This window comes from Canis lupus, chromosome 37, assembly GCF_003254725.2.
Source record: "Canis lupus dingo isolate Sandy chromosome 37, ASM325472v2, whole genome shotgun sequence".
Lineage (NCBI taxonomy): Eukaryota > Metazoa > Chordata > Mammalia > Carnivora > Canidae > Canis > Canis lupus.
In genome coordinates, this window is record NC_064279.1 from 16,568,367 (window position 1) to 16,593,616 (window position 25,250).

General features: G+C 40.1%; 1 protein-coding gene across 5 annotated transcripts in view; it reads right to left on the reverse strand.

The window, feature by feature from the left end:
• The window catches only part of PLEKHM3 (pleckstrin homology domain containing M3), a 173,482-nt gene that overhangs the window by 39,041 nt on the left and 109,191 nt on the right, over positions 1–25,250 (reverse strand). The window contains exon 7 of one of the 5 annotated variants that reach the window (XM_049106769.1): positions 10,688–12,007. The exons of the other annotated variants lie outside the window; for them this stretch is intronic. Coding sequence (XP_048962726.1) covers positions 11,984–12,007 — 24 coding nt within the window. The 3' untranslated portion in view covers positions 10,688–11,983. Of the gene's footprint in view, positions 1–10,687; positions 12,008–25,250 lie in introns of those variants that run through there. 5 annotated transcript variants of the gene reach the window in all.

A 25,250-nucleotide genomic window follows, 5' to 3' on the forward strand; every position in this document is an offset into this window, starting at 1 on the left:
AATAGCCAAAGCAATCTTGAGAAGGAAGAACACAGCCAGAAGTATCATGTTCCCTGATTTCAAACTATATTTCAAAGCTATAATAATCAAATCAGCATGGTACTGGCATAAAAACAGACAAACAGATCAACGGCACAGAATAGACAGCCTGGAAATAAACCCACATGTTTACAGTCAACTAATTTATGACAAAGGAGCCAAACATATACAATGGGAAAAAAGTTTCTTCAGTAAATAGTGCTGGAAAACTGGATAGGCACCTACAAAAGAATTGAACTGGATTGCTATTTTATACCATACATAAAAAATTAACATGGATTAAAGATTGGAATATAAGACCTGAAACCAGGGGCACCTGGGTGGCTCAGTGGTTGAGCATCTGCCTTTGGCTCAGGATCCCGGGGTCCTGGGATCGAGTTCCACATCAGACCCCGCAGGGAGCCTGCTTCTCCCTCTACCTATGTCTCTCTATCTCTCATGTGTCTCTGTGTCTTTCATGAATAAATAAAATCTTAAAAAAAAAAAAGACCTGAAACCATAAAACTCCTAGAAGAAAACGTAAGTGGTAAGCTCCTTGACATCAGTCTTGCGAGGATTTTTTTTGGATTTGACACCAAAAGGAATGGCCACAAAAGCAAAATAAACAAGTGGGATTACATCAAACTAAAAGGCTTCTACACGAAAAAGGAAACCATCAACAAAATAACAGGGCAAACTAGTGAATGGGAGAAAATATCTGTAAATACTATATCTGATAAGGTGTTAACATACAGAATATATAAAGAACTCCCAACAGCAAAAAGCAATCTGATTAAAAAATGGGCAGAGATACACCTTGGCAAGAGGCTGCACTGCCACCCTGGGTTACTTTTGATGTCATTTCCAGGACCGATAGCTCTCTCATCCCTGATCTCTGGAAAAGAGACTGTGTTCACCAAGTCTCCCTATCAGGAATTTACTGATCATCTTGTAACGACCCACAACAGAGTTTCCGTGCAGAGGATCCAGGCTCCAGCTGTGGCCACCAAATAGTTTTTTTGTTTATTGTTTTAAAGATCAGTTGATTTGAGAGAGCACACAGGTGCTCAGGGGGAGGGGGAGAGGGAGAGACTCTCAAGCAAATTCTTGGTGGAGCCCAATGTGGGGCTCAGCCCCAGGACCCTGAGATCATGACCTGAGCTGAAATCAGAATCAGATGCTTAACTGACTCAGCCACCCAGGTGTCCCATCACCCCATAGTTTTATACAAAAAAAAAAATAAAGTGAATTAAGCTTGTTAAAAGAACAAATAGAGGATCTGAATGGACATTTTTCCAAAGAAGACATACAGATGGTCAAAAGGTCCATTAAAGGTGCTCCACATCATTAACCACCAGGAAAATACAAATCAAAATCACAGTCAACTATCCTATTGCATTTAGAATGGCTATTATTGAAAAAGACTAAAAATAACAAGTGTTGGTGAAAATGTGGCATAAAGGGAGAACCCTTGTGCACTGTTGGTGGGAATGTAATTTGGTGCAGCCACTATGGAACATGGTATGGAGGTTCTTCAAAAAATTAAAAATAGAACCACCATATGATTCCACTTCTGGGTATTAATCTGAAGAAAACAAAAATATTAATGAGAAAAGATACCTGCACTCCCATGATCATTGCAGCATTATTTCCAATAGCCAAGATACAGAAACAATCTAAGTGTTCATCAATGGAAGAATAAAGAAACTGCAACACACACAGTTGTATTGCCCAGCCATAAAAAAGAGTGAAATCTTGTGACAACATGGATGAACCCAGAGGGCATTATGTTAAGTGAAATGTCAGACAGAAAGACAAATACTGTATGATCTCACAACGTAGAATCTAAAACAACAACAAAACCCGAACCCAAGCTCCTAGATACAGAGAACATGGTGGTGGTGGTGGTTGCTGGGGGTGGTAGTAGGAGTTGGGGGGGGTGGTAGTAAGTAAAATAGATGAAGAGAGTCAAAAAGTACATATGTCCAGTTATAAATTAGTTATGGGGCTGTAATGTACAGAATGGTGACTATAACTGTATTACATATTTGAAAGTAGCTGAGAATAGATCTTTAAAAATTCTCATGGGGAGAAAAAGTTTTTTGTTAATTATGTATGGTGATTTATGCTGTGGTGACTATTTCTCAATATACAACAATAGCAAATCATGTTGAATACTTGAAATGATTATGTCACATATCAATCATACCTCAAAAAAAGGAAAGAAATCTATCACATTCAAAGGTGATCATTTCTTAGAAGTAAAAGAGTGGAGAGGGAAGAGAAATTTGAGTGGTAACACTGGGAGAACAAATTAGTGACTATGTGGATAATGTTTGTAATACAGAGTTAAACTTCCATTTTGAGGTTTGCCAACAGTTTTTTAGCCTCACGCCTGCCTTTCCTGTGCCCCACACCTGGGTAAGCTGATGGGAAGCCCAAATGTTCTCCCTTTAGCACCTGCAGGAGATTCAAACCACCCAATTTCCTGCTTCCTATGGGAATCCTCACCCAGGCCCACCCCCTAACCGCAATAAAACCCTCAAGCCAGTCTGCTTTCCTCTCTCCAGCCATTTTGGACGTGTTTGAGACTGCTCTGCTTGTCCCCAAGACCTCAATTTGTAAGTAACTAGACGTTTCGTACTTTCAAAATATCTGTATAAAGATTCTGGGTTGTTTTTTTTTTTTTTTATGTTTAAGTAATGAGAGTTAACACCTTTATAGTAAATGTTTAAATTGTTAAAAAAAAATGACAGCTCCACAAAGCAAGGCTTTGGAAATATAGAAGTGAAATTTGCATATGCATATATGTGAACGTTATAAAAATGCAGAAGACTTTCATTTTTTTGGTTTTGTATTGGCCTCTGTTTTCGCTTGTCTCTGAGAATATATTTTTACCAAAGTTCCTGAAAATTGCCTATCAGTGAACCTGTCATGACTGCTTTAGACTTAATGTTTGTATCTAAGGAGACCTATGTGTCTAATCAGAATGTTCCCTGACTTATGGGCGTTTTTAGGTTTTGGAAGGTAACACTGCCCCATTCAATTAGAACGACTTATAAGATATGTGGAGTGTCAATAGCCCTATCTAATTCCAGGCAATTTAAGGTCAGGTTTTTGTTTACATAATTATCACCAAATTCTAGACATTTAATCTTATCTCTTTAAATACCTAACTGGGAGTTAGCAAGTAAGCAATCAGGATGCATATTGCATTTTCTACAAAACTTAAATGTTTTAAATGCCCTTTTGCAACTCTGCTTCTTCCTTCCTGCCCTCCCAGAAATGACCTGACCTTAACGGCTCCCTCCCCTGAAGCACATTATTTGATCTTGATCACCTGGCTGGTCCCTAAATTCCAATAGTTTTAAATGGTGTTTTTGTAGTCAATAGGAGGAGAAATAGTATCGATACATATTTTAAATCCATTCCCTAGACATTCAGAGGTCACAGTAGTTCCATACCACCCAGAGCACCGTGCAAGGGAGGTCTGTTACCCAGCTTGAACATTTTTACCACGTAGTTTGGTGTCAACCCAAGGAGAAGTCAGTGTACTGACTCAACTGCCTTAGACTTGGCCTTAAGCAAAAACTGAAAACTGGGATTTTACAACAGGATGACATTCCTAGATAAGATCAGGTTCATAGAGAAAAGCATTTTGAATAGCAGGCCCACATGTGACATGTTCAGAGTTTTGGCAAACTCTAAATGGAAAAGGCTCCTAAGAAAGGAAACCCTGTTAAATAGCTAGTTTTTCAAAGGCAGATCATCTGTGCTCTGGTCCCCAGCATCCAACCTCCTCCTGCACACCACCCTGCTAGTCTGCCTTCCTCTCTTCCAGCATCCTTATGCCTCTAGGCCAGAAGAGAAATGACTCTTCTGTAGTCATTTACTATGGCCAGTAGCTCTAGCAAAGGGAAACTAGCAAGCAGGTCAGAGTTTTATAGGAGTTGTTGAGGTTTTGGTTTTCCCTGGGCTCTCTGTTCTTCAGGAGCATAGGTAATTGTAAAAGGATTTTACTTCATTCCTCTGTTTCTCTTTTATTTTTTAAAATTCATTTTATTAATTTCTTTTTAGTGAAGAGCACTCAGCTAATTGGGACTCCAGGCAGTTGTAGAGTAGCTCAGGTTAACTGGGACAAGATGCTTCACTGGCTGTATTTTTATTTTATATATGCATATGTAAAAATATATATATAATTAAAAATTTGTTTATATATAAATGTATGTGTATATATAAAAGATAAATTTATATATATTTAAATTGAAGCATTTATAAGGTAAAGTGCAAAATATCTATATTTAAATATATATTTATATATTTTTATATTATAAATATTTATATACAGTTAATTGAGGTATCATATAAGGTAAAGTGCACAGATCTTAGGTACAACTCAATGAATTTTTAATCATGTGTGTGGAACTACTATTGTCCTACCCTGCTCTCTTGCCCTCCAGTCCCAACCATGCCAACCCAATCTCTATGCCATCACCAGAAGGATCTTACTAAAATATAATATGACCAAGTGATAAAAATGACATGAGCTGTTGCACCACCGCCAGAGCAGTGACTGCTTAATCTGTGCCAGTCACTGCCCTAAGCTTTTTTTTTTTTAAAGATTTTATTTATTTATTCATGAGACAGAGACAGAGACAGAGAGAGAGAGAGAGAGAGGCAGAGACACAGGCAGAGGGAGAAGCAGGCTCCTCACAGGGAGCCAGATGTGGGACTCAATCCCAGGACTCCAGGATCACACCTGCTGGGCTCAAGGCAGGCACTAAACCGCTGAGTCACCCAGGGATCCCCTGCCCTAAGCTTTTGAATTCATTTTTTTCTTTAAGCTAATACAAGTCAAGCACTTGGAACATTTGCAGGCACTCAATGAGCATTAAATAAATAACTATTATTCACGGGAACCTTAAAAGGTCAATATTTTTATGATAACCAATTTGTAGGTGATAAAATTGAAGCTTATAAGGCTTATGTCCAAGGTCACCCAGCTTGGATGTATAGAGTAGGGAGCTGGATTCCCAGAGCCCCGTGCTAACCACTATACTTCAGAATGTTCCTAGAGTTGGTATCTCTTTTTTTTAAAGATTTATTTATTTATTTGAGAGAGTGTGCGCACACACACATGCATACGAGTGGAGAGCAGGGCAGAGGGAGAGAATCTTCAGACTCCCTGCTGAGTGTGGAGGCTTATGTGGGGCTTGGTCTCATGACCCTGAGATCATGACCTGAGCTGATACCAAGAGTTGGACGCTCAACCAGCGTTGAGCCACCCAGGTGCCCCCAGCTGGTATTTCTTTAATGAAAACCCCTTGAAACTTCCTCAGGCCCTGCAAGAGAAGGTCTCAACTCCTTAATATGCCCTATAAGGTCTTCCCACAAGCTAGGTACATCCTATCTTTCCAAATTTGCTTCTAGTTTTTATCTACTGTGTATCCATCTCCTGCTCTCATAATGCCTACCTACCTCATCATTCCTTGAGACACTTTTAATTTTAATAACTATTTATTGCTATACTCATGTATGTGTCTGGATGCTTTCTATATTTATGTCCAATTCTTACTGCTGCCGACCAAAATAAGTAATATCCTATGCATTTTACAGGTAAGTAAATGGAGCAGAAAAATTCAGGGGCTTGTCTCATGGTCAGAGAGCCAATATGCACCATAGCTGGAGTTTGAACTCAGGCCTGTATGATGATTTCAGTGCCTTGTCCTGCTCTTGTATGTGGTCCAATTGTCACCTAGTTTCTAAGGCATTTTTGCCACCACTGGCCATATTGTGCTCTGCTGCCTTCCACAGATGTAAGCAGATTGCTTGTTAAGAAAATTAATGTTCCATTCCCACTTTGGGCCTTTCCAAGTGCATACAACCTTTGCATTCAAAAAGCTGAAATGGAATATTTCTGGAATATTCCTACTGCAGTCCCCAGAACCAAACATTTAAATGGCAACCTTGTCCAAACACAATGGCAAGTCTTTTGACCAGATGAGGTTATGGCTTAATGGCATGAACCTAGAGGGCAGAGGAGTTGCTGCCAGTTAAACACCACATGCACTTTAGCAGGGCCTCCAGGGGATGTGTGATTCATGAACTCCTGGGACATGTACAATTCCTGAGGGATGAGCTAGTCAGCTCTCCAAACATGAGGACAATGGACGATGAATTCTGTGGGCAGCCAGAAAGGCCAGAGTGGGCAATTTTTGAACTGATCTTGAAAAGCATTTTATCATTGGAATAGCTAAGATTCTTGTTGATTATGTAGAATAAAAAAATATTGAAGCATCTGAACATTTGGTATATGTTCAGCTCCTTCTGTACCTCAAAAATGAATATTAATGTGCAGTCTGTAAAAGTCTCATAAATTGACAGGAAGTGCCTGACTCTGCAACTGTCTCCTGACAAGTTTTGGCAGCATTTGATTGTGATCATTCAATCATACTTGTATTTAAGATTATAAAATAAGTTAATTCCTTAAAAAAAAAAGATTTATTTATTTATTTTAGGGGTGTGGGGTAGAAGGATAGGGAGAGACGCAATCTCAAGCAGATTCCATGCTCAGTGCAGAGCCTGATACAGGGCTCGATCCCACAACCCTGAGATCATAACCAGAACAGAAACCAAGAGTTAAACACTCAACTGACTGCACCACCCACATGTCCCTAAAATAAGTTATTTAGTTTATTAATCTTACATAAATTTAAACTACATGTGCTTCTTTTTAAGTCCCAAGCTAAAAATTCTCACTGTTAAGAAAAAGTATAGGACTTCAACTTGGAATCAGTACAATTATTAAAATAATTTATAAAGTAAATTGGGTTGACAAAGTGATTCCAAAGTTGATCTGGAAGGATAAAGGGGTAGTTATAAGAAAGACAATTTTGTAAAACAAGAATATGAGGATATATTTGTGCTATTAGATATGAAAAGATCATAAAATTCATTCAAATGATTGGTACTGGTGATTTGAATTACTACTGAGAAAATAGAAGTGATTGCTCAGAAATAGACCCCAGGACACACATGTAATTAGATTATCATGAATATGGAATCAAAAGTCAGCATGGAAAGGACAGATTATTTAAAAAGGAGCTGAAATGACTGCTTAATCATTTTTTTGGGAAAAACCCTAAATCTTCACTTACACCATGAAGAAAAATAAATCCCAGAAATTAAACTACTAAATGAATACAATTATTTTAACAGAAGAAAATGCAAATTATTATTTATCTGCTTCAAACATGGAGAAAGGGTTTGTAGGATTTAAAGCCACAGAAATAAGTGACAAAGGGGAAAAATGAACATATCTGAACTCATAAAAGTTGGAAACTTATGTTTCTCAAAACATTATATATAAAAATGGCAAACAAGAAAACTAGGAAAAATATGACACCTAATGTAACCTAATGTATATGGAAATCATGCAAACTAACTGAAAAAATAGCCTGTCCTCAAACGGGCAAAAGATGTAGTTTATTTTTTTTTAAATGTAGCAATAAACATACAAGAAATGTTTAGCTTCCCAAATAATAAATAGATATGCAAAGTCAAACAATGATAAAGAATCTCTTTTTGGTTCTAAAATTATGAAAGGTGTGTCTGTCTGTCTGTGTGTGAGCACTCATGTGTCTAAATAACAATGGCTAATTCTCCAGGGATCTGAAGGGAGAACTTGCCATGTTGGCAGGTATTGATTTAGTAAACTGTATCCAGAGCTTTTAAAAAGTTCAAACCCTCGCTATAATAATTCCTCTTCTGAATTTGTCTTTAATCAGAAGCTAAATGATTTTATACAAGAATGTATATCTTAGTATTTATTTATAATATAAATTGGAAATCCCTAAATGTCCAATTAAAAGGAAAAGGAGTAAACTATAACAATGGAATTTTCTACAAGAAGACAAAAGAGCTAGTGCCTCTCTGAAGATTATTTAATAAGCCAAAGCAAAATAATTTAGATACTAAAGAATAAGCCACATTTTATACCTAATACATGCATAGAAAAGAACTAGCCAGGGGTGCCTGGGTTAAGCATCTGCCTTTGGCTCAGGTCATGATCCCAGGGTGCTGGGATCAAGCCCCGCATGGGGCTCCTTGGTCTGCAGGGAGTCTACTTCTCCCTCTGCCTGCTTCTCCCCCTGCTTGTGCTCTATCTAGTCTCTGACAAATAAATAAAATCTTTATTTTTTTTTAAAGATTTTATTTATTCATGAGAGGCAGAGGGAGAAGCAGGCTCCATGCAGAGAGCCCGACGTGGGACTTGATCCCGGGACTCCAGGATCACGCCCTGGGCGGAAGGCAGCACTAAACTGCTGAGCTGCCCAGGGATCCCCTAAATAAAATCTTAAAAACAAAACAAAACACAACAAAAAACCAACTAGCCAAATGTGTACCTAGTTGTTATCTGTGGTGCTGGGCTAATGGTAACTAATGAAAGTAGCAGCAGCTGACCTTGGCTAGGTATGTGATCTCATTTAATCCTCACATCATCATTAGATCTTGTTTCCCCCACTGTACGTGAGGATGCTGAGCAGTGACCTGGGACCTCAAACTCCGGTCTACCAAGGGCTGGGATCTGAACCTCTCTGCCCTGCTGCCTGATAGTTATTTTCTCCCTAGTGACTTTTTGTACTTCCAGATTTTCTGACATGAATATACTTTAATAATCTGGGGAAAAACACAACCTTTAAAAAAGTGAATTGGGGCCAAGAAGCCCTTGGAAGTCTAGTGTTCTGTCCCATGACAGCCTGTGGTATGAGAGACTGTGCCATCAGTGAGTCCTTCCACTCTTGCCCTTGGCTCTGGATTTTCCTTCTTCAATTTCCCATCCCTTTCTCCTTTCCAGTATACATCATGGAGTCACTTGGTGATGATGGGAAGCCCTTGGTGCGTGGAGGTGCCATTCCAGGGCTGGTCTTGCCTACTCATTTCCTTTCCTCTGCCTCTCTCTTTTCCTTCCCTTCTGCCAAACCTTAGACTTCCTAGCACTCCCTGGGAATAAGCCTGGTTCAAGGTTCTGGTTTAACAAAACAAAACAGGGTATCCTGGGGTTAACTCGGCCTTTCACAGTTCTATGATTAAATTGCATTTTTCAGTGGTTCTGCCTTTAAACTCAAACCCTTTTAAAGAGAAATTTAAGGAGAGCAAAACATAGGAAACAGTGCCAAATGCCAATAACATATTTTAGTCGTTTGGGGAATGGGCAGCTTTAGAAACCGCAAATTCCCACTTATGCAAGGGCTACTTGAGCTTTTTTCTTTATTGCTTAGTGACAGAAGCCTGGCTTTAGACCATGGTCAGAGTTGTTCTCCCTTGTTTTCTTTGTCTCTCTTCCTCTGAAAACAGTTATAAAAGGCCTGAGTTATCACAATGAGAGTTGCCTAAGCCTAAAGCTCTAATCAAATAACAAAAATCATTTTCCACTGATGTAGGTTGTTCAGACTAAAACGCAGATCCAAGTCTGTCTTGGTACCTGTTCCACCTGTTCAGCAAGCTGTCCTTACTGAACCCTGCACTCTAAGCTTGGGAGGCTCCACACGTGTGACTTCACTGCCAGTTGGCAAGGCTTTGGTACCATGTGCTCAGCTAGGTGTTCTGTCTCCTTTCTCCCAAAGAAAATGATGGAAGAGGAAGATATGAATATTGCTCTGTGATTATGCTGTCCCAAACCATAGATGGCACAATATTAAATGGAAAGAATCCCAGAGAGCTCCCTTCTGTGACTATCTGGGACTATGAACCCAAGCATCAGAGTCCAATGAGGTCAGCTCCCACCGTTAGAGCTAGATTATGGTGTGGCCCAGCCAGTCCCAGGACATGAATTGGTGAATTGCACTATGTTATCACCAAATACATTGGAAATAAGGTGCCAGTGAGCTCATGTTTCCATAACTACTTCTCAAATTACTGGTAAATGTGAACTAGTCCCTCTAGAGGATAAGTAGATAGCAGTGAAAATTTGAAAGACTTTTTAACATATTGAGTACTGAGCATTTTGGTGGTAAACACATGTACAGAGAAATTGTAAGCCAGAGAAAGCCTCTCAGTATGAAGCAGCTGACAGTCACCTGAGCAATCAATTAACATGAGAGCAAAAGATTAGTTTCATTGCATAAGTCAGTTAATTGATTCTGTAAGAACGGCAAACAAAAATCAGATAAGAACTATAAAGTTGGAAAAAGATACAAATATCTTCAAAAAAACAAAAAACAAACAAAAAAACAAAACTAGCCGGGGCACCTGGGTGGCTTAGTTGGCTAAGCATCTGATTCTAGATTTTGGCTCAGATTTTATGATCTGTGGGTTGTGAGCATGGTTCTGGGCATGAAGCCTGCTTAATATTCTCTCTTTCCCCCTCACGCCCTCACCTCCTCACTCCTGTGCTCACTCTCTAAAACAACAAACTAGCCAATTAAATCTAGCAACATATAAAAAGAAATCACTGACCAATTGGGATTTATCCCAGGAATGCAAGGATGGTTTAACATCTAAAAATCAAACAACATAATAGACCATATTAATAGAATAAAAGACAAAAATCACACAATCATCTCAATAGATACAAAAAAAGCATTAGACAAAATCCAACATCTGTGGTAAAAATCACTTAACAAACTAACAAGGGAACTTCTTCAGTTATAGGCTATCCAAGAAAAACTCAGGTAAAGCATATTTAATGATGAAAGACCAAACATTTTATGAGATTAGAACTAGACAAGAATGTCTATTCTCAACACATCTATTCAACATTTCACAGGAGGTTCTAGCTAGGACAATTGGCCAAGAAAAAGAAAAACGAATCATGACAAGATCTGGTATATGAAAAAGTTGGAAACATTTTGCTGACATAAAAGCCAGGAAAAAAAAAAAACCCACCAACTTTTAAGTATATTTTGATCAGGACTTTGTAATTATATCCATGTATGTTGCTTGTACTCGTGGAGAGGCTGTGACTAACATTATCCAGTTGAGAGTTATGGAAACACTTATTAAGGGATCCCATTCCAAATAAGTTAAAAAGTTAGCGCTACTGTTAGAACATGTACTAAATTCTTCATTTTCAACGGAAGTGTATTTTTATTGATAATCAGCTTCTCTCCCTCCTTCCCTATCTACTAAGTATATTAAATACTCTTTGACCACATATTGAAACTATGTTTAAAGAGTACCAATCAGTAAGATGCCAAATTATTAGCCTACTTGGGCATCCACATATTTTAGACTGGCCCTGCTTTTTGCAGGTTCTGTGGGTCATGACTACTCCTAAGAGAGAAAAAGATAACGTTAGTCAGATAGGCTATTCCAGGTCCCCTTGTAGTGGATCATGAAAGACTCCATATGGACAATGGGGCAAGCCTTTGCCATCTGTTGCTGAAACTGAGGTTACTGGGCACATGAAAATGGGAATCTGCTTGTCTCTCTACAAAGATCCTTTAAGGTACAAGGAAAGCCATATAAGGGATAGCTCTACTCAAACATCTTACAGTTAATGAAATAAAAATATGAAACCCAGTGATATCCACCAAGTCTACGGAGTGATCCAGGGGCCTGGGAATGTCTCAGGTCTGAGAGCTCTCTGACTAGTTTCTATTTGCTTCCTTAGAGCATTGACTATGGCCGTGATCCTGGTGATTTGGGGTTGCTGGCCAATGCTGGTCCTTGAATTTGTCAGTGCTTCCCTGGCTCAGACCTATCCTGACAAATCATCTTAAATTTTGCTAGAGTCTTTGAACTTTGCTTCTTGTCTGTGCTTTGGCTTTATAATTAACTCTTCCAACTCCAGTCTCCTTGACATTGGGTATTTGGGGCCTCCTCTCCCTTTTACAACTCTTTTTGCATTTCCAAATGGACTTCTAGATCAACTCTGAAATCTCGGGGTAAAATAGTGTGTTGGTCAAAGCATGAAATGAAAAAACAGAAAAATGACTTTTCTTCTTAAATATGTCCAAGATTTTTAGCTTCTCTGTTCTTCTGAGTCCTAGAAACAACAGCAGCAACATTAAAAACAAAACAAAACAAAAAACCCACGTAAGTATTTCTCAATTGCGCTCTGAACTTTCCACTTTGGAAGTGCAAAATGAAATAAACATTTTAGCAAATAAGAGTATTCCAGTGGATTGGTTGCTCATAGTAACTATTTCAGAGATACACCATCTTTCAAAAAATATTTTATCAATAATTAGCATTGCAGTCCTGATAAGAAAATATAAATCTAGAGAACAGACATGAGAGAATTTCACAAGCAGGATCTCTTTAATAATTTCCCTGAAGAAAATGCTTGAATGCACTTTAGAAAGAGTTTGGCATGATTCCATATCACCCTTCCTGAAGTACTCAAGACTGCTAGGCAATGAAGAGGAATCAATCATACCATGAATAGTAACTGAGCAATGGCACCCAAATTTCATGTTTTCTGAATCAATATTTTTAACGTTTTTACTTTTCCCAAGGATGTTAAAGACCAATCTATTGAATATCACTATCATTTCACAAGAAAGTAATGGCATTTTAAAACTAAAAAAGTAGAAATCGTATGATTTCAGTAAGAAAAAATTAAACCTATGGGGTGGTATTAAAAATTCACCACATTTTATTATTTTTCTCCCTTCTTTATGACCTGGCAAAAGCTCCATCCCAGATGAGCCCTCAATCCATGGAGGAAAGGTGGGGAGCTTTTTGATAAGAGCACCAAGGAATCTCACTCAATGTTTGCCAAAACCACTGCTTTAAAGTGAATGAACTTCAAAATGGAAGAATCAGGACAGTGTTTCCCAAACTTCAGTCCTGTGAAAACACTTTCACAAACATTGTCATAGCTGCATTCCACCTATGTTATTTACTTAATGCTTTATTTAAACAAAGTCATTTGTTTACTCAAGTAAGTTTGTTTAAAAATGAAAGCTTTATATGAATACCATAAATGGAAGCCAGTATCCCTTGCCATAAAATCAAGATAACACAATTGGCTGGAAGACTGAGCCTGCTGCCAACTTTTTTTTTTTTTTAAACAAAGTTAGCAGGTGTTAGGGGTTCAAGTCACAGCAGCACCAGAATAAATCTTTGTTTAATTTAACCTCAAGGAGAATTGAGAATTGAAGGGAACAATTTTCTCATTATGCAATTAAACATCATTTCATGACATGTCCAAGTACTGTCTAAGGCCATCTCTTGGACCAACCAATTTCATTTTGATAGAAAATCCATGGAATCAGATGTGTCTTTACAGTAATTAAAAGCACTGGCTAACCTGGCCATCCTCAGTTCAAATTCTGAGACTTTTCCATGTACTAGCTGGTGACTTTGAGCTAGTTATTTACCTGCTCTGCCTAAGGTTTTCATCTAAGAAATGGACATAACAGTAATACCCACTTCACAGGTTGGTTGTGAGGATAAAATGAGTAGATAAATGTATAGCTCTTAGAACTGTAAATAGCAAATTAAGCACTCAAAAATGGGGCACCTGGGTGGCTCAGTTGTTGAGCATCTGCCTTTGGCTCAGGGCATGATCCTGGGGTCCTGGGATGGAGTCCTGCATTGTGCTCCCACAGGGAGCCTACATCTCCCTCTGCCTATGTCTCTGCCTCTCTCTCTCTGTGTCTCTCATGAATGAATAAATAAAATCTTTAAAAACCCCCAAAAATTGTTCTTAATATCCCACACTTTGAGGAATGGCAAATTAGGATACTGAAGGCCTATTGTAAGCTCTATGAGGCAAAGAGTAATATAGTAACATATTTCTGGAAAGAACAGATAGCTAGGGAGTAAGAATGACCATTCTTTTGATAATGTGAATTAAATTATTAACTTTAAAATTAAATTTTAATTTTTTATTAACTTTAAATTATTAACTTTGTACACATGTGTCTATGGCAATTTATTGCTCATTGGTTTGCTACCTTCCATGCCCCATTTTCTTGGCTAAGAGCATGGCAGAGTGGTGTATTTTTGCCTTTAAGGCCTAGTACACAATGCCTTTGACACAGAAAGGTCATGCCATACAGAAAGGCTTTGGGATTTTAACTCTGAAGTCACTACTTAGGTAAACAAGGCTGTCTAAATATATGAGGTTTTTAATTTTGAAATCAATGTCCCCTCTATTTAGAGTAAACAACAGAATTAACATAGGATTTGACCCTCAGAGTGGCTACACGTTATGATTTAATTCACATTGCGAAATATAGTAAGGGAGGACTTACTCATCACTAAATCATCAAATAAATAAGCTAACATCAAAAAGCAGTCGTTCTAGGGGGCTCCTGAGATGGATTAGTTGGTCCTGAACAAGAAAGACATATATTAACATATCCTAAGCTGTTGCCTTTCATGTGTTTCATCCCTTTTGTCCCTGGAACTATATTTAGTACAGAGGGAACAACAGTGCTGCTAGGGCAGTCAAGTAGAAAGAGAGGGTATTAATTTAGTAGATCTTGGTCAAGGTTACATAGGGCAAGAGATAGTGGATAAGTACATGTTGAGTTAGACTACAATATAAGGTCATTTGGGAATTTATAGCAATCCCCAGACCCTGTATTGGGTCTACCTTGATGGTGGGCCTCGTTCAGAAGGATCTGGATTTTTAAAGTATTTGTTTTCTTCAGTCCCTGTCCATTTGCCAAGGAGGGACTGTTTCTTCTACCTCTAGAAGCTGCTTCTTGGTAACACCTTTATTGCTTCTTCCTCCTCTCAGCTCTGGCTGTTTCTTCTTCCAGTGTCCCAAGTTGAACGCTTTAGCTTTTCCCTTTTGCTGCCATCATCTCCCATTTGTAAATTGCCTCCCTTTATGCTACAGACCTCTGAATCTCTAGGCTTTTCTTTTGATCAGGCCAAGTCCTTATGCTCATTTGCTCTGCTTTTTCAGGAAGGTTGCTCAGCTTTTCTGTTGAGTTTTGCATCAAACATTAACTATTCTTTCTTAAAAATATTATCTGTTCTTTCCCACTGCTTTTCTTCCTACACTGTCAAGGACTGTTTGTAAATTCCTTCACTCTACTTATTATGTCTGTAAGCAATAGAATGTTCCAGATGCTAGAAGTCACATGAAGCCGTATCTTTTTTTTTTTTTTTTTTTGAAGCCGTATCTTCTAATTTCTTTCTGCACCTCTTCCCTAGGACCTACTCCTTTTAGAAAGCTTATCTTGAGTACTTTAGGGGAGACATGAAAAACAGAATAAACTCAGATGCAATGCAGTAAATTCCTTTTCCCTGAGTTTGCATTTGGTCCAGGTAGCTAATGGAAAAGAGTGCCCAGGGGCGCATGGCTGGCTCAGTGGAGCATGCAACTCTTGATCTCAGGGTTGTGGGTTCAAGCCCCATGCTAGCTGTGGAGTTTACTTAAAAAAAAATTTATATATATAATATATATGTATATAAAAAGAGTGCCCAAGGTTGGAGCTCAATAAGCCTTAACTACTAGCAGTGGCTCCAGCTTTTAGTGAGCTCTATGCCTTATCTATAAATGGTAAATGAACACTTGTGGATCTGATTACTTTATAATGATCTGAATAGGTCATTTGTCAAAGTATAATACTGTCCTAGAAATGTCACTTTATGACCAAAATAAGGAGCAAAGTTTCCGTATACATTTATGCAGAACCCCCAGTATGCCAGGGGTTGCTGCAAGTGCTGGGGATACTGGTGAACAACTCAGGCAAGGGCCCAGCTCTTCTGAAGCGATGACTTCCTCTGAGTATTTAAAGACCAAGGAAAACTACTGGAATCATACTGGTCAAGGAAACCAGGTTAAAACCGTCCTATTTAAGGAGGAGTAAACCAATTCGTTGGTGGATATGCCACTATGTTAACAAAAGCTCCACAAAAGCTCCACCTCCCTGAAGTAGGATACACATTTAAGAGTGGGCAGGTTTAAAAAAAAAAAAAAATCCTAACCCAACCCAAAAGATAATGGGAATCATCTGTTCTGTTCTCATGTGCAAACCTATAATTTATGGAAAGATGGGAAAGAGAAAGTCCCTGAGGAGACCTAGCCAAGTTCTGTGGTGAAAATTCAACTGTATTCAAAGCTCAGACTGGAAGAGGTGGGGGTGGAGAGGAGCAAGAAGCCGCAGTAAAAATAACATGTCTTGAGGCAGCCAGCTCCTTTTCTTTTCCCCGATTCCAATGCCATTCCTGGGCTGTCCCTGGACCAAGCTGCCTCCCTCCCTTGCTCCTGCCACCCCAGCCCTTCCCCATTCACAGGTTATTAATTTTTCCTCTGTGTTTTTCATTCATTTTTTTAAAGAATTCCAAACTAGTTTGTAGTAATCATTAATTCTGTCACAAGGTAAGGTCAGCAGTATAAAGTATAGGGCAATTTAGGAACCAGGTAGTTAACATCATGTGAGAATGTGTGTTAATGAAACAGCAGGAATTTTCAAATTATGGAAAGGAGACCATTTCCTTAAACGCATAACCACGTATAATATATATTTGTGCACACTTACAAATAAAGTGATTTACTACCAAGAATATACTATAAGACCTGATAATAGAAAAGTCTATCATTCTTAAATGCAATGTTACTGTCATTATCACCCCACCAAATTCTGATTTTTATCTCTTTATCATCATGGCTACATGTTGTCTTTTTTGATGCTATTATCACTGCTTTTTTGGCTAATTTTTACTTCAGAAACAGTATTATAAATATTATAAAGCTATGGTTACTAATAAGTCAACTATTTTATTTTTATTTTATTTTATTTTATTTTTTTTGGGGGGGGGGTGGGCAGAGGTCGGAGAGAGAGAATCTTAAGCAGGCTCCATGCCCAGCACATGAGCTCGATCTCACAATGCTGGGCTGAAATCAAGAGTTGGATGCTTAACTGATTGAATCACCCAAGTGTTCCTCAATTATTATTTTAACTGTATTTTTTAAAATGCCAGTATTAGTGATTTCCACTGGGCCATTTGAAAAAGCATTTTTATTATACTTAATTTGCTCACATATTTCAATAAAATTTCAATATATATATGTTTTATTGGCTCCCTTATCAGCCATGTGAGGTAAATTATTATCCATGTCAGAGATTGAGAAATTGGGGCCAGCTAAACTAGAAAAGATTGGTGGTAGTGGTGGAAGGAGGATGTGAAATATATATTAAATTGTCCAGGCAGGGAATCCCCATTGTAACATTTCAGTTTCTAATGTCTTTTAAAGTGTTCTTGCTATTCATGGATAGTTTTCACTGTTAGAATAAAACAGAGAAAGAAAGCACCCCTGGTCATAGGGTGCATGATCAAGCTTCACTACAGTGTGTAAATCAACTGAACTTTGTTAATATGACTGTGAGGGACTTCTAACAACAGCACTCCTAGAGTATTTGCTATATGCCAAGCTATTCCCCAGAGCAGTTGACCTATTTGTGACTCCCTTAACCTCACAACCTTATGAGGTAGGTACTTTAATAATCCCCACTTTACAAATAAGGAAACTGAGGCATAACAAGTTAAAGTGATTTGTTCAAGGTCACACAGCAGGTAAGGGGTGCGGCTAAGATGCAAGCCCAGGCTGTCTGGCTCTAGACTCCACGTCCAATCATTACACTACACTGCCTTTCAGAGAGCGTGCTACAGTTAAACAATAGACTGTGGTTATTTAAAGATTTACTTGAAAATCAGTTGTCCAGACTCAGGACTAAGCAGTCCTACAGAAAAACAAAAGATTAATGGTAGTGAGATCTTCAGTTCACACTTATGCAATAACATAGCTTGAATTCATGCATAGCTCCTTTTGAGTACATTCTCATCCTTATCTTCCTCTTCCAGTAACTGACTCATTCATTCACTCCATATTTATTAGGCACTTCCTCTTGCCAGGTATTGTTTTTACTAGTGGAATCTAGGATGGATAAAGACTTGCATTCAACATTGAATTTCCCACTTAATGAATTTTTCTTTTTCTTTTCTTTTCTTCTTTTCTTTCTTTTCTTTTTTCTTTTTTAAAGTAAGCTCTACACCCAACATGGGGCTTGAACTCACAACCCTGAGATCAGAAGTTGTATGTTCTACGGACTGAGCCATTCAGGCACCCTTTGTGGATTATTATTTTTTTTTTTTTAATTTTTATTTATTTATGATAGTCACAGAGAGAGAGAGAGAGGCAGAGACACAGGCAGAGGGAGAAGCAGGCTCCATGCACCGGGAGCCCGACATGGGATTCGATCCCGGGTCTCCAGGATCGCGCCCTGGGCCAAAGGCAGGCACTAAACCGCTGCGCCACCCAGGGATCCCGATGTGGATTATTTTTAAATGCCCTTACAAACTCAGGTAACATTTTAATACCTAACCTGGCAACTAGGCAGATGCACCAGATCCTATATATGAGGGGTTGCTCATTTTTTCCTAAATATATTTCCTGTCCACTCAGAGGACCCGACCCCTTCAGGATACTAGATACTACTGCCCATCTAGAATATGTGTCTTGTCTTACACATTTTGAATCCAGTGCATCACAGTACATAGTACCTAGCACTTAAGAAATTTTTATTTATTTATTAAAAAATTTTTTTTAATTAAAGATTTTTATTATTCATGAGAGAGAGAGAGGCAGAGACACAGATAGAGGAAGAAGCAGGCTCCATGCAGAAGCCTGACATGGGACTCCATCCCAGGTCTCCAGGATCATGCCCTGGGCCAAAGGCAGGAGCCAAACCATTGAGCCACCCAGGGATCCCCTTAAGAAATTTTTAGAAGGTCGTGAAATACAGTCCCTAAATTGAGGAGTGCTGGTGCTTTCCTGAGGTGGTCATGATCATTTTTTTTTTTTTTTTTTTAAAGAAGCTAGTATTTTATTGTGGTAAATGTATATTTACCATTTTGGGGCATATCTCATAATCCCTTTTGATTGGTTATACCTCATTGATTATTTTTCAGAATACTGCAACTTCGCCTCCGCTGTTACCCACTTTGTGGGTAATAAAAGGTAATAAAGTCTCACTTCAGACAATTAGTTGGTTTCCCTAATTAGCACAGCCAGCCCCATTAGTACCGTAGGAAGAGAGGACTTCAGTCCCTGTGATGCCCCTTCCCACCCTTGATGGATTCAGAAGCTAGCTCCAAGGTCTGAAGTTTCTTTGCCTTCCTCATCCTAAGTAGCTGAAGCAACTTGTCTCTCCACCCCTTTCATTATCCCATTCTGTCCACCATCAGTGGGGTGGAGACTCACAGCTTATAAGTGTGCTGAAGAAAACCCCAGAGGCAAGAAACGAGAATAACTTGCTCGTGCTAACAAAACAAACCAGAATACACAGCAGGGGCCAGGACCTCACAGTAGCTGGCTTCCAAATCTTTCCTTATCCCAAGGAGACAGACTGCCTGCCTCTCTATTCTAAGCTCAGGCAATGTGGCTTAAGCAAACTCATAGAAGGAACTCAAGCCTCAAGATCCATTTTCAGCTTCTCCCAGATCCCAAATGTGCCTTTTTATCCTTACTCCATCTTGCCCAGCCAAACGTGAAAGCCTGTGTAAAGACCATTACATGTCTCGCTTTGAAAGGACTTGAATGCCCTTATGAACTAGCTCCTGGCTGAAATCTTTGGTCCCATGGAGACAGAGAAAGCAGCAGCCAGTTGGAAAACAAAAAAAGAGTTGTTATCTTTATGTCAAATTAAACTCAGATCTGCTTAATATCTTGGCCAACTTATGCCACAACTATTTTGGCCCTTTCCGCTACCCCAAAGCCTTTTGTGGCCAAAATGTACCATTGTGCTGCTGTTTGACACTGTGTGCCAGCAGGCTTCTGTGCCAAAGCCAAGTAACACCCTTCCTTCTTTGGGTTGTGGGGTAGCAGGGGAGGGTTTCTAATTCCTTTTGTGACCACTGACTAAGAGCTGAGTGGTCAACAATTTGGTAAATTATATACACACCTAAAATGTCAGCTGCATCAGATTTTTGTTCTCTGTTGTTCCAGTAGCTGAAAGGAACCTTTAGGCCGAAGGCAATTCTAGGAGAGTTAGGTTTTCTAACCACATTCTGTGGGAGGAATGGTAGCAGAACTCTAGGCACACAGGATCCTAAGCAGCAAAGAATTATCTTTGATAAGGATATATACCAATGATTCAAACCAATGGCAAGGAATGGGAATTCAAATTAGCCAGTTACGAACACACACACAAAGAGAAAAAGAAAGAAGCTCTACCACAAAAGTCCTTTTTGGAAGCAGACTAGCTAAATACATAAATATATAAACACACTGACACAGGTCAGCCCTAACTATGAATGTAGAATATGCTAAGTCCAATCCTTTAAAAAACAAAACAAAAAGGAAATTCATAGTATCATAAGTCCATATGCAATTAGCATGTTCTCCCTTTGGGACTATAATATATTCTGTGCGCTATTCAGTTTTTTCTGGAATTTTGCTGTTTTTGACGACTCACCAGATTGGACAGAATGAAAATATTTTGACCACCATGGCAGTGGTTGAAACTGACCTGTAAAAATTTTAGATGCCGTGGACTATTTGGGGGGGAATCTGGGCCTGACCACTATGATCACAGCATCTATACTGACTCTCCTGGGCACTGGAATTTTTACATATGTGGTGCTGGTACTCTGAGGCTAGTGATGGGTATAATTTACATAGCCCTGTTCCCCCTCTTTGCCTTCTATTCCCTCCTTCTACCCAGTGGTAAGACTTGGTGGAGCTTCAGCCACGTAGGGCTTTGCCTTGCTGCCAGGTAGATCTAGGATGTCTCTAGAAATAATGTTAGTGCTGGCGGGAAATAGTACAATGTAGTGGTTTCAAGTTTGTGCCCACTGGAGTAGGGAATCCTTCAACAGCAGGGGTAGGGACACCTGGGTAGCTAAGCGGTTGAGCGTCTGCCTTCAGCTCACAGCGTGATTCCTGGTCTGGAGATCGAGTCCCACATTGGGGTCCCTACGAGGAGCCTGCTCCTCCCTCTGTTTATGTTCCTGCCTCTCTCTGTGTCTCTCTCATGAATAAATAAATAATCCTTAAAAAAAACCCAGCAGGGGTAATCAAGCAGCTGGTCATAGAGGTTATTCTTTGATAAGTCTCCAATAGTTCATACAAAACTGAAACAAAAGAGGATATGTGCTAGAACTGGACAGCTTGGGTTAGATGACTTTGGGCAAGTTCCCTTCATTTGTAAAAGGTGGGTAATAGTACCTATCTCAGAGGGCTATTGGGATTAAATGAGATAATCCACATTTAGAAAGGGTCTGGCCTAAGGTAAGCAACTCCATAATCATAATAAAAAATCGCGATGATTAATGAGAACACTGTTCTCACTTTACAAAGAATTTAAGCACCAGAGATATTATGTGACTTGGTAAAGGATGAACTATTGTCACCCTCAATTTTCTGAATGTCCCTCTCCTGCCTCCCTGATTAAGTGCTATGAAATGAGGCACCTTGTCTTCAGTGAGGCTGTGCCTCAACAACTCTGGGATGAAGCAAGCAGACTCAGAGTCCTGGCCCTTTCTTGATCCTTCTGTCAGATGATCAGTCCCTGCCCCCAGCTGGCAGCAGGCAGAGAAAAGAGAAAAAGATGAAACTCAAATCAGTAGTTTTACTACCTGGGATTGCTTGGACTTTCTCTCTGTATCCTTGACCTCTGTTCAACCAAGAACCCATTCAACAACATCCTTCCCCAGATTCCGTTTCTCTTCAGGCCTAAGCCTTCCCTTAGGATGCCCCATTCTTTTATTGTCCTTTACCTGACCTGCAACGGCTCTCTGCTTTTAGCCCTGACACAAATGTCAACTCCTAGTTCACCAGATAACCTGAATGATGCTGCCCGTTTTAGTAGCAGACTCACTAGACAGCCTATTAACTTTTGCACATTTTCATCGGCCAGCTTTTGTGTGCTGGGCACTATTCTGACTGCCATTAGATGGTAAGGTATTATGCAGTTAATCTGTCTTTAAGGGCTATATGAAATTAGTATTCTTTGGTTTTCGTAAGCTGTCCTTCAGATCCTATTTGTGAAAATGCTTAAAACTGCTACTTAAGGACAAAAAGTCAAAACATCTGTTGATCTTTGGCAATTGGAAATCTTGACATTTGTCCCTCGGGACTGAGGGAGCAGATATCTGGCTTTCATTCCAGGTTTCTTGCCGTGCCCAGAGCCCAGTGATGAAAACTGGCAAGAAAGTCCCAGATAGTAGATAGGTAAATGTAGAGTGGCTTCTACAATGTAATCACTTCTCAAGGATCATGGAACCAGGGTCTTAGAGCTAGGAGATGCTGTAAAAATTGTTTAATTCCACCTTTTCACTCCACGAATAAGGAAACTTAGGGCTCCAGGAAATAGAGTCTGAGATTTTTGTATGAAGCCACAGCTGGAGGAAAAAAGTGGTCTAAGTTGGAAGTACTGTGTGAAATTGTCATTTGAAGATGTCCTATATCTCCAACACATGGGTTAACAGGATTGAGAATAATCCCTTCAGGGGTTAAAAATCCATTAAAAAAAAAAAAAAAACCAACTCCGTTTTTGTAAAGCTGTAAGAAGGGACAGGGATGAGGATATTTTCAGAGGTAGGCTGTGTTTCCACTCCTAAGATTTAATGGAACACATGCATTCAGGGAGATGCGTGGAATTTCAACACAATTCAACATCAGTTAATTCTAAGAGTAAAGGTCCTTCAGTCCAGCTCCCTTCCACCTGCACGTTAAAGGAAGCTAGAAAGCCAATTACACTCACAGCAGGGCCTCTCCCTGACTGCAAAGGAAGAATGTACTGCAAATTCTACGTGTGCTTTACAAGCTAGTAAAACTATAATTGCAGGTGGGAGGGAAACATGGGTTCTCTTTGTTTCTGCCAACAGTTCAGTCTGGTAAGCTCCACCCTTCTATAGCTACAGAAACAGTGTGGACTCCGTCTTTTTTAAGCTAAAAAAAAAAAAAAATACATTCTATGATTCTACAAACTTAGAGCATACTTTTTGTTAAAATTGAAAAGATGATCTGTGTACAACCCACCAAAAGGGCATGCATTCTTCTAAGAGACAGATGCTGAAGGAGCCTACCTTTTTGCGGAAGCCCAAACTCAGCTTCTGGTTCACGTGCTAAAGGCCTCTTAGCAAGACCAAAGAAAGATGGTGAGCCTGGGAGGCCAGCATGTGATTTGTACTTGTTCTATCTAGCCTGGCCCTCTGGGGAGGTCTCACTGCTCGTCCAGCTTGGGGATGGGGATGGGGGTGGGGGGGTGGGAGGCTCTGGAAGAGCAGTTCCCCTGTGGGGCCACGGGGAAGGTCTGGTTTAGGACCATCCTGGAAGCAGGAGGAAACCCACCAGGGTTTCTCCACTTTCCCTATCACGGTGCTAGTCAACACAAGGACTGTATAGCTGCTGCTGCTGCAGGGTCCTGTGACCCAGAGCCCATGCAGAATCTGAGGGGCAAAACAGGTATGGCAGGCGTGACTTCTGTGGTGGTGGCTGCGTCCGGGGTCCACTGATGCAGTGTCTTGGTGGCGCCCAAGAAAGCACAGGGAACCACTTATGGAAGGTCCACACCTCGTAGCCATCACTAACCCTGGCACTTGTGCCACTAGTGAAGCTCGTAGCTCTTAAGCCCCATGTGTCAAACAGTGTTCTGAGGGCCTTAATGTCTTCAGTCCTCTAAACCTCTTGGCAACTTTTGGGGAAGGTACAGCTATTACCCCCAACTTCGGAGATGAAGTGTTTCTTGAGTTATGAAGAGAAGAGACTTGTCCAAGGTCACCCAGTGAGTCTGGAGCGAGCTAGCACTCGAATGTGGGCAGCTAGGCTCTGAGTGTATAACCTTGTACCATCCAGCCCTTCTGCAATAGCCAACATCGGGTATCATCACCCTTCTGGAGATCTTTGTGCCAGGCAGAAACTTCATCCTATGTTGGCCTCACAGTGGCCTGCTGGTCTCCTAAAAGCTCCTGATGGCCATCTTCATTTTGATTTGTATTTAATTTTCCACCTCACAAAGCAGTCCCAGAGAGAGGGAATCTGGTGATATCTCTTGAATATGATTTATTAATCAACAGCTCGAGAAAATGGAGGGCTTCCTTGCTGCCACCTGACCTTTGTCTTCAGCCTTCCTAATGTTTGCATTGCTGCCCTGACCTTGCAAAGTGACCTGGAATAGCTGGCCTGTTTTCTTGTGTGTGTCTACTTTGAGGGTCCAGCTGTCAGCCTGTGCAAGTCTGTCAATTAGTATCTCAAGAGTTTAGGATGGGGTCCGGAGCCTTTTGAGGAGCACAATCTAACACCAACCTCCAAATTCCTTCTCGTAATTGAGCATTCATTAGTTTTGGAGGAACAAAAGCAGGCATTCTCTATTATAAAGCAGAGGTCAAAACCAGTGGCTATGTTTTGTTTGGCCCGCAGAGTGTTTAAATATTGAGAAATTTCACATAAAAATACGGATTTCCGGCTTCTCTTGGAAAATGGGAAGAGATGACAACTCTGGGGCCACTGAATAACAGCTGTCCCCTTCAGAGAGGGACAGCTCTCTGGTTTCTCCTCACGACCTTAAGTCTCCCCTTGGGCCTGCCTCAGGCACGGATGCCACTTGCCTGGCCCCTGCAGGGACCCTGCTCTAAAGCCATATGGGTCTCCTTTAAATGCAGAATGGGATGGTTAGGCTGCCCCTGCGATGTGTTTGGCATGTCAGTACAGAACCAGGAGAGAATGTTCTCAGAAGGCAGGTAGGCGCTATGCTTTTTCGGTCCTGTCCCCAGTACCTGGCACAGTAAGTGCTTGGTACATAATACAACATTTACCACTTCTTGTATGGATAGATAAATGAATGACTGGCTTTCAGGAAAAAAGTGAATTTCTGAATGACAAGGAACCTGTTCAACAGCTAACAGAAGTCTAGGCTTATTAATGCTTCAGCTTTCTGAGTGACTCGTGCTGCTCCCTATACCTCTCCTTGATTTGTTGGGCTATAAAGAGCTTCCCTGCTGTCACAAGTGATGTTAATCTTGTTTAAAATTCTAGGAGCAAATGTGTTGATGGTTCACCAGGATTTAGCCAGAAATTTAAAAACAAACAATAAGAGAAGCTGCCCTAGATGGCCTTCCACTTTTTCCTCAGAAAGATGGGGGCAGTATTATTGAAAAGCAACAAGTTCCAAATGTAGATGGAAGTGCAGGCCACCAACTGATGCCGCCAAGGACTTCATCAAAGACATGTGTATTAATGCTGTCTTGTGAGCCTGCCATCCTGCTCCATCTCTGGAGCAACATCAAGTGAATGAACTTTGTGAAAACCTCCTTAGCCT